Source organism: Eurytemora carolleeae, unplaced genomic scaffold (genome assembly GCF_000591075.1).
Source record: "Eurytemora carolleeae unplaced genomic scaffold, Eaff_2.0 scaffold446, whole genome shotgun sequence".
NCBI lineage: Eukaryota > Metazoa > Arthropoda > Copepoda > Calanoida > Temoridae > Eurytemora > Eurytemora carolleeae.
Window position 1 is genome coordinate 116,219 of NW_019396379.1, and position 15,302 is coordinate 131,520.

The 15,302-nt window shown below is 35.8% G+C and overlaps 1 protein-coding gene across 2 annotated transcripts in view; it reads right to left on the reverse strand.

Moving 5' to 3' along the window:
- Positions 1–14,884, reverse strand: part of LOC111702052 (band 4.1-like protein 5) — a 29,586-nt gene extending 14,702 nt beyond the window's left edge. The window contains exons 1-2 of one of the 2 annotated variants that reach the window (XM_023473605.1): positions 14,484–14,884; positions 681–828 (exon numbers count right to left, since the gene is read on the reverse strand). In XM_023473605.1, coding sequence (XP_023329373.1) covers positions 681–828; positions 14,484–14,636 — 301 coding nt within the window. In that variant the 5' untranslated portion in view covers positions 14,637–14,884. The remainder of the gene's footprint in view (positions 1–680; positions 829–14,483) is intronic. The other variant, XM_023473604.1, reaches the window with a different exon arrangement.
- Between the last annotated feature and the right edge of the window lie 418 nt (positions 14,885–15,302).

A 15,302-nucleotide genomic window follows, 5' to 3' on the forward strand; every position in this document is an offset into this window, starting at 1 on the left:
CCCCCCCCCCCCTAAACTATAAACCTATTTCTAAAACTATATTTTTGAACTACTTTAGGAACTCAGCGTTGCCCAGGTTAACTATAGTTAATCCCGCCGTTTACCCGCGCTCGGTCTTAAATTACGATTAGAATCTTAAAACCAAGCTAAGAACATTTCCGTGGTTCTCCAAGTTTCCCAAATCAAAATTAGAGGCAAATCGGCCCAGTGGTACAAGAGTTGTGATCGGACATACTAACAAAAAAACAACAGAGATTACTACTTTATACGTAAATAGATATTCAAGGAGGCGCTTCATGAGCTACTGAAATTGTAACTCATGATAATTCGTCCTTGATATGTTTCTCAACCCTTAGCATAAGACAGGGGGATATAAACCATCAGATGGGAGAACACGGAGAGGAAAAAGTGAGGAGTGATCGGTCATAAACTTGAAAATAAACTAAACCAGGACTGACATAGGCTGTTATTAACTTAACCTGATAGACGCAAAAATTCATCGGAAAACAGAGATTTTCAAAGAAGTTTGACATATCTAAGGTATAGAAATTAGAAAATCAGAGTTTGTGGCAAAATCTCAATTCCTTGGTCTTGAAAAAATTTAAAAGTTAAAAATTGCATTGCTAGAAAAAAGTAGATATAAAAAATTTCTTGTTATTTTTGTCATCTTTTAAACTTACTTTTTACTTGTTTTTTGACTAGTTTAGTTGGATCCAACCAATGGCTGACATTATTTGAATCCGTGTATTGGAGTCCGAAATAATCCTTCTCCACAATATCCATCTGACAGTGGATCTTCTCCATAAGCTCGTGTCCAGTTCCCTTCTTCTGAAATATATCAGACCGTTAGTATATATTGAGATACAAGTTCAATTCTAGGACATTTGGAATCATAGATCCGGGATGGATTCTTAGAGACCTCAGGATTTACACAGAAAATAAAGGTACCCGGAGTAAGTAAGGAAGTGTGTCAAAGGGGTCTTGAAAAGTTCGAGACAGTTTAGGCTGGACCTGTAGAGTAGGTTTTGGACAGTTCATACAGGGACCTAGAGTAAGTCCAAGACAGTTTATACGGGGACCTGGAGTAGGTTCAAGACAGTGTATACGGGGACCTGGAGTAGGTTCAAGACAGTGTATACAGGAACCTGGAGTAGGTTCAAGACAGTGTATACAGGGACCTGGAGTAGGTTCAAGACAGTTTATAAAGGGACCTTAAGAGTAGGTTTTGGACAGTTTATACAGGGACCTAGAGTAAGTCCAAGGCAGTTTATACAGGGACATGGAGTAGGTTCAAGACAGTGTATACAGGAACCTGGAGTTGGTTAAATACAGTGTATACAGGGATCTAGAGTAGGTTCAAGGCATTTTATACAGGAACCTGGAGTAGGTTCAAGGCAGTGTATACAGGGACCTGGAGCAGGTTCAATACAGTTTATACGGGGACCTGGAGAAGTGTCTCAACAAAGGTGAAAGTATTTATTTATAATAAAACCTCAAGTATGTCTGCCTGTCTCAAGTATATATATACATACTTGGCTTTTAAACCAATATTTCTTCAATTGTAAAAGTGAAATTATCAAAATAATAAAGGTTTTATGAAATTGGACAACTTCAGATCAACTTAAAATCAACAATGATCCAAGGTTTGTAGTCTTATATTAAGGTCCACAAGTTGAGCTTTAAAAGCAAATACGTTTGGAAAAGGGTTTAATTAGTTTATTTATAAAAATCCTCCATATTTAAAGGAAATCCGCGAAAATAATAATAAAAATCCACAAGTTTTTACAATGTGAAGGACACGTTTAAGTTCCCTTTTTCTAGTCCTAAACAAATACAGTTACTTAAATATTAATTCATCCAATGTTAGATTGAAAATTAATTCAGTGAGTAAAACTTAAATAAATTAAAATCAGATTGCAGATTGCCTGATTGAATGTTTTAGGATACAGAGTATCAGGCTAGAATACAGAGTATCAGGGTAGAAAACAGGGTATCAGGGTAGGATACAGTGTAAGATATAGAGTATCAGGGTAGAATACAGGGTATCAGGGTAGGATAAAACGTATCAGGGAAGGATACAGTGTATCAGGGTAAGATACAGTGTTACAGGGTAAGATACAGAGTATCAGGCTAGGAAACAGTGTATCAGGGTAGGATACAGCGTATCAAGCTTGGATACAGAGTATCAGGGAAGGATAAAGTGTATCAGGGTAAGATACAGTGTTACAGGGTAAGATACAGAGTAGCAGGCTAGGAAACAGTGTATCAGGATAGAATACAGTGTATCAGTCTAGGATACGGTGTATTGTCTCGGCCACCTGGTTTCAGTAAATGCGACAGAAAGCAAAAATAATTTGACAGGTGACACCATCAACATACAGACTTTCCTCCACCCCTTCCCCTTCCTACCTACCTCCCCCCCTGGCCCTTCCTACCTTTCTTCCTACCTACCTTCCCCTCTTTCCCTCCTGGCCGACCTATCAAACCTACTCCTAAAATACAAACTTTCAATCGTAAACTATATATTGCCTAATGCCTACACTTCTCCTTCGCTCTTGAGATTTAGACAATTAAATCCCCCCTTCTCATCAACCCTCCCCCCTCCTTCCTGGAGATTATCCCTGCAACCACACCAATCCACATGTGCAGGGTTACACCCTTAGTAATTTTATATAACAAGATTACCACAAGACTTTAACCTATCTCACTCCATACACATCTTATTTAAACCTTATCTTACTTCAACTCTATCTTACTCTTATCCTATCTTACTCTAACTCTATCTTACTTAAACTCTATCTTACTCAAACCCTATCTTGCTCCAACCCTATCTTACTCCCGACCCTATCTTACTCTAACTCTATCTTACTTTAACCCTATTTACTCCAACCCTATTTACTCCAATCCTATTTACTCCAACCCTACTTACTCCAACTCTATCTTGCTCCCACCCAAACATCTTACTTTATTTTAAACTTCCTACTCTATTCCCAAACTCCCTACTCTATTAGCAAACTCCCTACTATATTTCCAAACTCGCTACTCTATTCCCAAACTTCCTACTCTATTCCCAAACTCCCTACTCTATTCCCAAACTCCCTAATATATTCCCAAACTCCCCCTTCTCTTTGCAAACTCCCTACTTTAAACCCAACCCCTTCTCAGCTCTATACTGCTTCGCTCAAATCAATTCCAATCCTGGAGTTGAACCTAATTCTCAGAACCCTGACGCACAGAAAGAGAGTGTGGAGTGGGACGGATGATATCAGTGATATCCAGATTGATAGATAAATACATGGATTAGTGATTGATTGGTAGGACGGATTCATCTCTAGGATAAAAGATTAATCATGTTTCAGAAACCCTGCTTATCAAACTTAACGCTTAGTATCCGATTACAGTTGGAAATTTCACACAATATTTCAATTCATATTTAAATTTTTTGTCCAATTTAGCTTTTACACGTTCACGATAATCACATTAGTTTTGCAAAAGCATTTAAAAAGTAAGATTACACAAGATTACAATTCCCTTAAAAAAATTTCCTTCCAATTACCTAGCTAATTAAATCAGTAAATTATTTTGTGGAACGCAGAATTTTAATGAGGAACAGCCATGACTTCAGATTGAAGAGAAAAATTTAAACTAATTTCAAAACTTATTATTCTTGACTGAATTCATTGGAATATTTACACGCCCATATTTAAAGCACTTAACTACCTATTTACCCGCCCCCCATCCCTCCTCGCCCCCCCCCCTAAACTATAAACCTATTTCTAAAACTATATTTTTGAACTACTTTAGGAACTCAGCGTTGCCCAGGTTAACTATAGTTAATCCCGCCGTTTACCCGCGCTCGGTCTTAAATTACGATTAGAATCTTAAAACCAAGCTAAGAACATTTCCGTGGTTCTCCAAGTTTCCCAAATCAAAATTAGAGGCAAATCGGCCCAGTGGTACAAGAGTTGTGATCGGACATACTAACAAAAAAACAACAGAGATTACTACTTTATACGTAAATAGATATTCAAGGAGGCGCTTCATGAGCTACTGAAATTGTAACTCATGATAATTCGTCCTTGATATGTTTCTCAACCCTTAGCATAAGACAGGGGGATATAAACCATCAGATGGGAGAACACGGAGAGGAAAAAGTGAGGAGTGATCGGTCATAAACTTGAAAATAAACTAAACCAGGACTGACATAGGCTGTTATTAACTTAACCTGATAGACGCAAAAATTCATCGGAAAACAGAGATTTTCAAAGAAGTTTGACATATCTAAGGTATAGAAATTAGAAAATCAGAGTTTGTGGCAAAAACTCAGTTTTTAAGGGGACAGTATACATAATATCAAGTGAATCTCCATTTGTAGAGTTCACAACCTTGGTCCATATCCAATCCATCGCATCATATCTTCTCTTTTCATTATATTCTCATTTGCAGTTACTCATTAAATTGTGATTTCTAAATTTCTACTGTACAGAAACATTAGAGAAACATTCTATTAACATAGAATTGAACATTTTTCAATTGCTAAAAAAACGAAGATATCTTCTATATTTATGATCAGATAAAGGAGGTGTAAATAATGGGTCTGTTGTGAATATAATTGTTTAGAACACTGTTCCGCTACGGAGAAAGAATAAAACAAAGAGGAAAATAAAGTTTGCATAAAAAATGACAAAACGCAGAAAATATCTGAACTGACAGTTGATTAAAGATTTGACAGACACATAATTTCCAGTTTGCAAGATTAAAAATAGGGCAGATGGAGAACTCAGCTGGAGATTCCCCCCCCCCTCACAACCTATTATCTCCCCCATCCCTAACCACCTCTGTATGCGAGGCGTTCAAATCAGAACCGGTTCCTCCCCAGCTCCGCCTAGCGCCCTGAAAACTGCCTGAACCCGAGGGAAAGACACTCAGGCCAAGATATTCAAGTAAAGTAATGTTTATTACTACTTTTCAGGGTTTAGCTCTCAGCTGAGAAATATTCAGAACGGATTACAGCCCGGAGTTTATCCTTCTCATTTGGCGCCAGACAGATAATTCAACCCTGAGCCTATACACCTGGAGTAAAGCCATTGAATCCGCCCTAGTTGTGTGAAAATGGCGGAAATATAGTATAGATAACTGTGCACCAATCCTCCCCCCTCCTCGTCCGCAGTTATAATACTTACATTCGGTTATTTGAGGGCGCGATATCAGCATTTTAATACGCTCTCACGAAACCAAGAATTCAGAGGCAATTTTTCTCCGGGAGGAAGCTTGAACTGAAGCTTTAGCTAAGACTGGAGAAAAATAAATATTCACAATATTCAAGCTTTATAAGAAAGTTAGTTAGTATTCATGACTACAGGATAATACGAAACCTTACTATATGTAAATTACCGTCTTCCATGAGTCCATATAAGGACCTCGACTCAATCTCACTCCACCCGAGTATTTATCAACATTATTCAACCCAAACCTAAGGACAAGCCATTCAACAGAATTAAATTCAATTTTGAAATTGAAAATTCAACGTTGGACCCATGATTGATCGATGCAGAGCTCCAGCTCGTATGGGAAACCTATTCAAGATATACTTGAACGATAAATTAGAAATAAATGAGAATAAGGTTTGGGAAGCAAGGTTTTCAATCTGAAAGGAGAAGAATAAACAATGATAAAAATATAATGAATGGCCGGGTAAGGCTGGGATGATTATATAATTGCCGGAAATAGGTGAAGATCATATTTTAGAGTGGGTTAAAACTAAATTGAGGATGGGAGGGGGGGGNAGAAGGCAAAGAGAGGGGGTAAAAAGATCATGTCTAAGTGGGGCTAGAGTTAGAAAGGAGCAAGGTAAGGTTAAAGATGCACTAGGATAAGGATTTTTCATGCTCTACTAATCTTTCTAAGAAGAAACTCAACGAAATTCATCTTACAGCTTGGATGAAACCAACCGGAGCAAAATCCGTCCTACTCCACAGGTCCTTTCCATTCCTGGGAATCCTATAAGGGTGGGTCCTAATTTAATCTAATTCGAGATAAGTGTCAACACGTGGTAAAGCGGAAGTTGGGCAGAGGAAATACACTACGCTTCCTGTCTCCATTGTTTACAAACAGTTGCCTGTTATATGATGTTAGCACGCTACTCAATACAATAACAACAATAATACAATTCTAAAATTCATTGGAATCATAATTACTTGCTTGTTAAAACTAAATTCTTCAAGAATAAGTTTCAAATAAATGTTTTGTTCAAGTTCTGAAGTTTTATCTAATTTTTGGCTCAGATTACACTTAGCATTACATTACTGTTAACATCCATTTCCTTTTAACTCTGAAAGCCTGGGTTAACCCCGGAAATAAATCAACTGAATGGTTGTGGTAAAATCAAAATGGCGGAGGTTAAAAACGCGCCAACATAACAAAAATCCAGAAATACCGATTTCCTAATTTAAGTACAGAAGCTTGTTTATGTTTTAGCATAAAATAATGATTATTTAACAAACAATGGAAAGTAAAATACCTCAAATTCAAAATGAATCAATATTTACTTTTAAATATAACCGTCATTTGATTTCTTGTCATTATTTGAGACAGGAAAAATTCAGTGAACCCCCTTTTTTTGTCACACAGTCTTAACTCTCCCCCTCCCCCTCCAAAATGTGAATTCCCCAATCTCTGGTCTATGCATTTCTTATTCCAACATTTAGCATTAGATTTTACATAAATCATTGTGAAGCCTTGCAAGAACATAATCCACGGTTTGAAGGTCATTAGGTTAATATATGCAGTTCATCTTTAAAGTTAAAAACAATAATTTAAAATGTTAAAATTAAATCTTATTTCTAAATTGTGGCCTAGATTGCAAAGATAATGTGTTAAAAAATTACAGTTTGAAAAGTAATCAGTTTTTTGTACAAAAAATGCATTAAAAAAGTCAGATAACACTAAAACTTATGATTTAGTTTAATAGTCTTCAAATCTAGTTGCATGTCTTCACTAGGACATGGGACCCCCTGCATGCATGAACTTCCTTACTATCTCATATACATGTTATTATTATTGTTGCTATAAACAGCTATGCAATCAAATCTTATTATTTTGCATAATAAATCTATAAGTTTATCATGTTTCAAATACATGGATATAATGGTAGCACCGATTCAAATATATATATATCTATCTACACAATGAATAAGTATATCTGAATAAGAAACTATACTAACAAATGAGGAAAATATGGCGTAATTTTATTAAAATTTACATCAAAGATAAGATTATATGCAAAATGGTCCATTCTGTAATATTATAATATTAAATACACATGGATTGTGAATTTAATTGTAATGCTCCAAGGGGATTCGGACAGAAAAATCCACGAATCCAATTCATCAAAGTGTACAGTGTAGAATACGAATAAATTCTTTAATCTTTGAAGTGCTTGGGGCGGCGGGGCGAATGTATAACAAGCACTGCTTTAATGCTACTGCATGAATTATCATCAGATATAATCAAACCATTCATTCTTTCTTTTAGTTACTTTCACTTTCAATCCCTAATTAGAAAAAATAGTTCTATGCACAAAAACAGAGAATTATGCAATTGCGTCAAATGAAGAAAATTCGCAAAATTAAAATTACTAGATATAGAGATCAAGCAAAGATTTTGTTTTGATTTACAATTCTTTTTTAATGAAGGTTTTCTAGAACGTTTAAAGATACATAATATTTTCTAAAACTTTAAAACTAAGATCAGACCAAAAATGGTATCCGCTACTACTACTGTGGGAAGCGTAGCTTGGGCTGAATTATAACTAATGGCACCATTTAAACACAATAAGAAATAATCTTCTAAAGCATTCAAACCAAGATGGAGAGGAGAATAAGTTAAGGAAAACCATATTTGGAACTAGAACTTGGTTTTGCTGCAACGTGAGAAGAAAGAAGTGGGAATAGTTACAGAGCAGGAGGGGTTGGATAATATGAGATGGAGATTAGGACGGGTTGGATAATATTAGATGGAGAGTAGAACGGATAATATTAGATGGAGAGCAGGGCGGGTTGGATAAATAAGATTGGATCTGAACCCCCCGTAGGACGGGTTGGATAATATGAGATGGAGAGTAGGACGGATTAGATAATATGAGTTTGAGAGTAGGATGGGTTGGATAATATGAGTTGGTATTGGAGAGTATGACGGGTAGGATAATATGAGATGGAGAATAGGACAGGTTTGCTAATATTATGAAAGAGAGAGTAGAACGGGTTGGATAATATAAGATGGAGAGTAGGACAGGTTGGATAATACGAGTTGAAGAGTAAGACAGGTTGGATAATATGAGAGGGAGAGTAGGACGGGTTGGATAATATGAGTTGGAGAGTAGGACGGGTTGGATAATATGAGATGGAGAGTAGGACGGGTTGGATAATATGGGTTGGAGAGTAGGACGGGTTGGATAATATGAGAGGGAGAGTAGGACGGGTTGGATAATATGAGAGGGAGAGTAGGACGGGTTGGATAATATGAGATGGAGAGTAGGACGGGTTGGATAATATGAGAGGGAGAGTAGGACGGGTTGGATAATATGAGATGGAGAGTAGGACGGGTTGGATAATATGAGAGGGAGAGTAGGACGGGTTGGATAATATGAGATGGTAGGATGAGAAGGATGAGAAGGATGAGAAGGATGAGAAGGATGAGTAGGATGAGAAGGATGAGAAGGATGAGAAGGATGAGAAGGATGAGAAGGATGAGTAGGATGAGTAGGATGAGAAGGATGAGAAGGATGAGAAGGTTGAGAAGGATGAGTAGGATGAGTAGGATGAGAAGGATGAGAAGGATGAGAAGGATGAGTAGGAGAAGGATGAGAAGGATGAAAAGGATGAAAAGGATGAGTAGGATGAGAAATGCAAATCGAATAGAAACCTCCCTCTAAGTATAAACTTTATGGCTACAGTGCAAAGTGCTAAGTTGAGCAAATATTATTTGTTTTGTGGTTTTTTATGGCATTACATCTTAATCATGCAACAACAGATTTTACAAAATAAAAAACACAGAAAATTACAGACATAAATCATTTTCGACATAAAAACACAACGCTTTTACTGACATAAAGCACACCGCTTTTGCACACATAAAACACAGATTTAGACATAACACAGTTTTTACAAACATTAAACACATCTTTTACAGACAAAAAACACAGCCTTAGAAAAATACCGCCAGAAACAAATGGAACTGAATGGTAAACTCAAACCCTAATTTTCTAATCCTAATCCTAATATCTTCTGCTAGATAAATAGTTAACTAGTAAAATAGCAAAGTTATACACCATTAGATTGCAAAGATAATGTGTTAAAAAATTACAGTTTGAAAAGTAATCAGTTTTTTTGTACAAAAAAATGCATTAAAAAAGTCAGATAACACTAAAACTTATGATTTAGTTTAATAGTCTTCAAATCTAGTTGCATGTCTTCACTAGGACATGGGAACCAAGCTAATAAGTTAAATAACTAAGTTCTGAAGTTTTCAAGTCTACAGTAAACACATTACAGCCTGGGTATGAAGTAAACACTATACAACCAGGGTATGAAGTAAACACTATACAACCAGGGTATGAAGTATCAAAGAGCAGAAACGTATGAAGTTTGTTAAACTGTAAACAAAATAAAGAAACATTTCAGATAAAAAACATAAATTGAAATTAACTGTAAAAAAACAATTGCAATAAACATAAAAACAAAAGATTAAAACACAATTTATAAAAATTAAAGAATATTATTATAAAATTTGTCCTAATTATATAAAAACTTTGATTTAAATTATAAATTAATTTCGCCATTTAGTATGATAGTTTATTCTTCTATTAATTAATTATATCTTTGCAAATTGATGGAGTAAACCTTTGATTTTTCAAACTTAAATCATTTGATCTAACAGAATTCATATTTCTAAATATCTAAGGTCTACGACATTGGGTTGCGAAGATATAAGGATTAGAAAGTCAGAGTTTGTGACAAAGACTTAATTCTTTTCTAGATTTTAGGATTGTTATGAATCTTGTATTTTTAAAACGGAAGTGAAACAGGAAGTAGCCCCCCCCCTCCATTATACTCTCCGCGCCCTGAGCTGTATTTTTTGTGTTTAGGTTGAGAGAGCTAAGGAACAGTTTGGTTTCCCGTGGTTTCTTCTCTAGGTAGGCTGGTAACCACTGGAGCGGAGCAACAAGTAGAACCGTAGTTCCAGGATCAACAATTATAAAGGAGGGGGGGGGAGGGTAAAAATACAAAAATTTTCAGCAAAAATTGTAGACATGACGAAAAAGGGCTAAAGGGGAAAGTTGTGAGAGGAAGCGGATTCTTGGCAGAAATCATGAAACTGTTTTCCTTCCTTCCTTCCTTCCTTCCTGAAACTCTACCTCCCCCCCCCCTCCAAAGTGTTCTCCGGGGTTTCGCTCAATAATTCTGTTTCAAGTAATCCAGATTCCACTGGTTTAAAGGACTGATAAAGTTAATCATCTGAATTCAAGAAAAAATAATTAAAAAATAAAAGCAAGTAAGTTCTAGAAAAAAGTCGAGTCTTTGCCACGTGACACACTCTGATCTTCTCATCCCTATATCTTTGCAACCCAATTTCGGAAGGAGGAGGGTAAGTAGGGAAGGAGAAGGAATAAAGGAGGGGGGGGGATGAAGGGACAGAGTGGAAGTGGAAGGAGGAGATGATCAATTAGAAATCAATGGATTAAAGAAAAGATGCAAACGTCACGTTCATCTACTCCAGGTCCTCCCAAACCCTAGTTCCGTACCCCGCCCATACCTTAGCTCCGAACCCCACCCCATACCTTGGCTACTAGATATTCTCTTCCCACACCCGTCAATTGTCAACTTGTGGACAATTCAATTTGTTTAGAATAAATATTTTGATGTTTTGAACTCTAACTGCAGATGTAGAATTCGGTTCTGCCTTAACGAATTTGAACACTTGGATGAATTAAGAACCATGATACAGTTTTGAAAAATGAAATCAATGAAACAATATTTGAAACTATAAAGAAATGAGTTAAAAGGAAGCTAGCGAAAAAATCAGGAAAATAGAAAGATAAAAAATCCGCAAAAATCTAAAAACCGAAATCTACAGAACATGGATCACAATAAATCCATATACCACAGGAACCAGAAATCCGCAAGACATGGATCCAGGAATTAAGTAATTAAGTCGTCAAACTAATGATGATGCGTCGGATCAAGGAATAAAAACCAAATACTAATAATAGTGTTTGCTTAATGCACATCCTAAACCCTCAAATCCCTTTCCAAATTTTCCAAACCACTAATTTTCATTTCGTCAAAGCAATTTAAGGATTATGATATTCAAATTTTAGAGGAAAATGCCCAGCTCAGGAAAGAGTATGATGAAGGGGGGATTCGTTGAAAAATGAAATTTACTATTATGAAGATGAAGTCATTAAAATTATTATGGAAGTTTAAAGACTAACTTCTAAGAAAACATTTAATATACTATAGGGCAGAAAAATGAACCTTTATCTCCAGTTTACATCGCTTAGTGGAGTGTACACAACTGTCTTGTGGAGATACATGAAGAGAAATTTATTGAACCCTGGCCTAGCTTTACAAATAGACTTAGTAAACACACCCATTGTTTTTGTTCTAATACATCTCTAGAAGCACAGGCTGCTGACTTGGAAATCAATGTGCGAAAGGAATTGAGTCTTTGCCACAAAGTCTGATTTTTTTGTACCTATATCTTTGCAACCCAATGCCGTAAACCTGAGATATTTCAAACTATGAATTCTGTTAGATTTAATAATCTGTTTAAAATTTCAAAGATTTACACCATTAGGTGGCAAATATTAAGGTATAAGAAAGTTTTAGTTTGTGGCAAAGACTCAATTCCATTAAACTTAAAGAAGACGTGATACAAATGATGAAAATGATAAGACATGATACAGAGAAGATGTAGAGATGATAGAGAAAATATGAACATACGAGAGAAGAAAGACATGATACAGAGAAGATACAGACATGATACAGAGAATACATAAACATACCAGAGAAGATAGACATGATACAGAGAATATATATAAACATGATACAGAGAAGATACAGACATGAAACAGAGAATATAAAGACAGAATGCAGAGAGGATATAGGATTAAGATTGTATAACACTGAAAAGTATATAAAATCCATTAATGCAGGGTAAACGGGTATAGTGTCTGGGTATATGCAAGATATGGGGATTAGGGGCAAGGTTCACTGCAATTCTCAGGATTATTCAAATTTTTAACTTCGTAGCTGAGATTCCCTGAGACATGAAAAGTGTGTAAATCGTCGGATTAGAAGTCCCGGTGAAACCCTATACATTCATCCGAACAGATTGCATAGTATTTTTGCCACAAATCCATGGAAAGATTTAGGTTCAAACCATGAAGAGAAAATAAAAATGTTAAGAAAGCCCCCCCCCCCTGGTTCGGAGGTGAGAAATCAAATTTTTTGCAGCGTAACCAACTCTTAAAAGTCGTGGAACCATGCCAGAGAACTAGGAGGGGCGGGGGCTGTGTGCACACAAAAAATTAGGCCATTAATTTTGGCGCGAAATCCTGCATTTGACAGGGACTGAGATTTAAAGTAAGATTTTTCAATGTTCACCGTTAGTTCAAGAGTTCAAACCAGCAAACACAAGACAATAAAACTGTTCATTAACCGTAGGCTCGCATGTTCATATCAAGAAGGATGAACAATTATGATTACCGGCCTAATATGCCATGCATTTATAGAGAGAACATAAACACTCAACAATCTATATTTCTGACTCATGTTTAGAGTAAAATATCTCAAGTAATCTTAAAACTTGGACTTTAAACATATTGAACCTGTAGCCATCGAGAGTCAAGGTCTAGCAATTTTTTATTTTAAGATTTTTTAATTGAATTTAAAAAGACATATTGAAGGTGCAAAGAAGTATTATGCATCAAATGATCAAACCATGACAAGTTTATAACATGAAGAACTAAACAATAAGTATTGTTATGAAGCGACGTGGTCCTAGTGTATACATTATGACAACACGAATCTATTATTTAAATATTTTTTTTTACAAAATTTACAATATAGAAGGAATAGAATACAAAAGAATATAATATTAAAGCTAAATATTGGATGATATTTTTTTATTGAAAAGTATTTCAAATTTTAGCGGATGAGTTAACATAAGTTATATAAGTTTTTATTTTTGCAGAGGAAATAGCGTTCAAATGTATTATCATATTTATTTAGACTCATCGTACATGCAAAATGTATTGAGCCTTTAAATTATAAAAATAGCAGACTCTAAGTGCTCCCTCATTTTTGTTGATGTTGGTTTTGTCTACACAAAAGAGAAATTTGCAGATTTCAAAAATGTATTCACGGATTTTCTTAAAACTGGAGGAAATAAGAGATTTCATTGAAGTTTTGACTTTTCACTAAATTATGACATACATACAAACATTTGTCTTTCTTGAAAAAAAAACTCTTATACACTTGTCACATTTCCTGTGTGTTTAAAAACATTAAAAAACACTTGTTGACATTTTTATAATATATAGAAGCATTCTAATTCCAAATTTAACACACAGAGTGATTCATATTGACTTAGAATAAAGGTAGGGAGGTAAAATACAGTAGAAAAAATGTCACAATAAAGCTTTAAAAAATCCAGATTTCAATTAATGTTATATCTTGCATATACTTTGTAGCGTAAATTCATATATATATAAATCATATATATACAATATTCATTACTCGTTCATCAAAATTTGCTCTTATGATTATTTTGTATATTTATATCTATAAATATTCTGATAAGAAAAAAAGATATGGGAAAAATAAGTTTCATTGACCGGGGAGGGCGAGGGGACTGTGCATTACTTGAAACCATCACTATAATATATTTCTTAGTTTAAAATTAGATAAAATATTCTGATATAGATTAAAAACATTGATGTAATTTACCAAGGAGTAAACCAGCGTACATATTTAATATACAATATTAAGAATCGGATTGCACAATGTACGTACATATCGTACAAAGTTGTACGTATACACTGCCAGAATATCTACAAGATATTTACAAATATTTTGAGGAATTCAAAGAGAAAGAATATTTTCAAGTTTAAGTACTAAATTAAATCGGTTAAACCGGTTCTCTTCTTCTTTGACCAGTGACCAGTTGGAAAGTTTAACCAAAGGGGTGAAGGAACAGGATAAACCCATTAAAATAGATTCAAAGGTTTCGAGCCGTGTGACGAACAATACGTACTAAGGGTTAATATTATTACATATAAGATTTACAGACAGATATAAGCTAAATGTGTGAAACCCCATTTAATTCTCCGGGTTCAACCCTTTACACTAGAAACCCAGACCCTGAGCTAATTATTCAAATTCTGAAACCGGTCTGGGTCGGAGAGAAATAAAATTACTCACCCCAATCTCCAGTGGAAGATCTGATCCGTCCAGGAGGATAATATTACAGGATATAACATATTTACTCGGTTTAGAGACGGGTTTTCGACCCGGAGTTATTACTTTCTGCTCCGCTCTCCCCTTCGCCTTCCGTCGGCTGAAAAAGCGGAGCATGGTTCCACCCTCCTCCCCGTCCTCAACCCTGATCACACATTCACTTTCAACCTCGTCAAAACTACGACGAGGATAAGATAGGACCGAGTCCTCCGATCCGTCACTGATCCTCCTAACTGCCTCCGAGAAAACACCGGCAAGGTCTTCAACCAACCTAATCGTGGTGTATCAGGGTTCAGAGCATAACTGAGACTGAAGAGTTAGGATTGATGAAGAGAGAGCGGTGTGTAGCCAGGTACCTGGAGCAGGGAGCTCCAGGTAGATACAACTTATGTGGCAGAGGCAGAGAGAGAGAGAGCGTAGNGTCGGGGTTCTCAGACTAGGGTTGGGTTCAACTTCTCTTCAGACTTTAATCTTAAAGGGTTGGCTGAGACAAGACGGTGCATGGACTGTGCAGTTTCTATCTGTCTAAATCAAGATGCGAAACTATACATGATAAAACTCAATCGATTGATTAATAAGAAGATGGAGAGAGGAAAGGATAAGGGTAGGAAAGATTGAAAAGAGAAAAGATTGAAAAGTGAAATGGATAAAAGGAGAACAGGTAGAGAGGAAAGGTTGGAAAGAGGAAAGGATTAAGAGAGGAAAGGATGCAGTAAGGAAAAGATGGCGAGAAAAAAGGATGAAAAGAGGAAAGAATAAAGAGAGGAAAGAATGAAAAGAGGA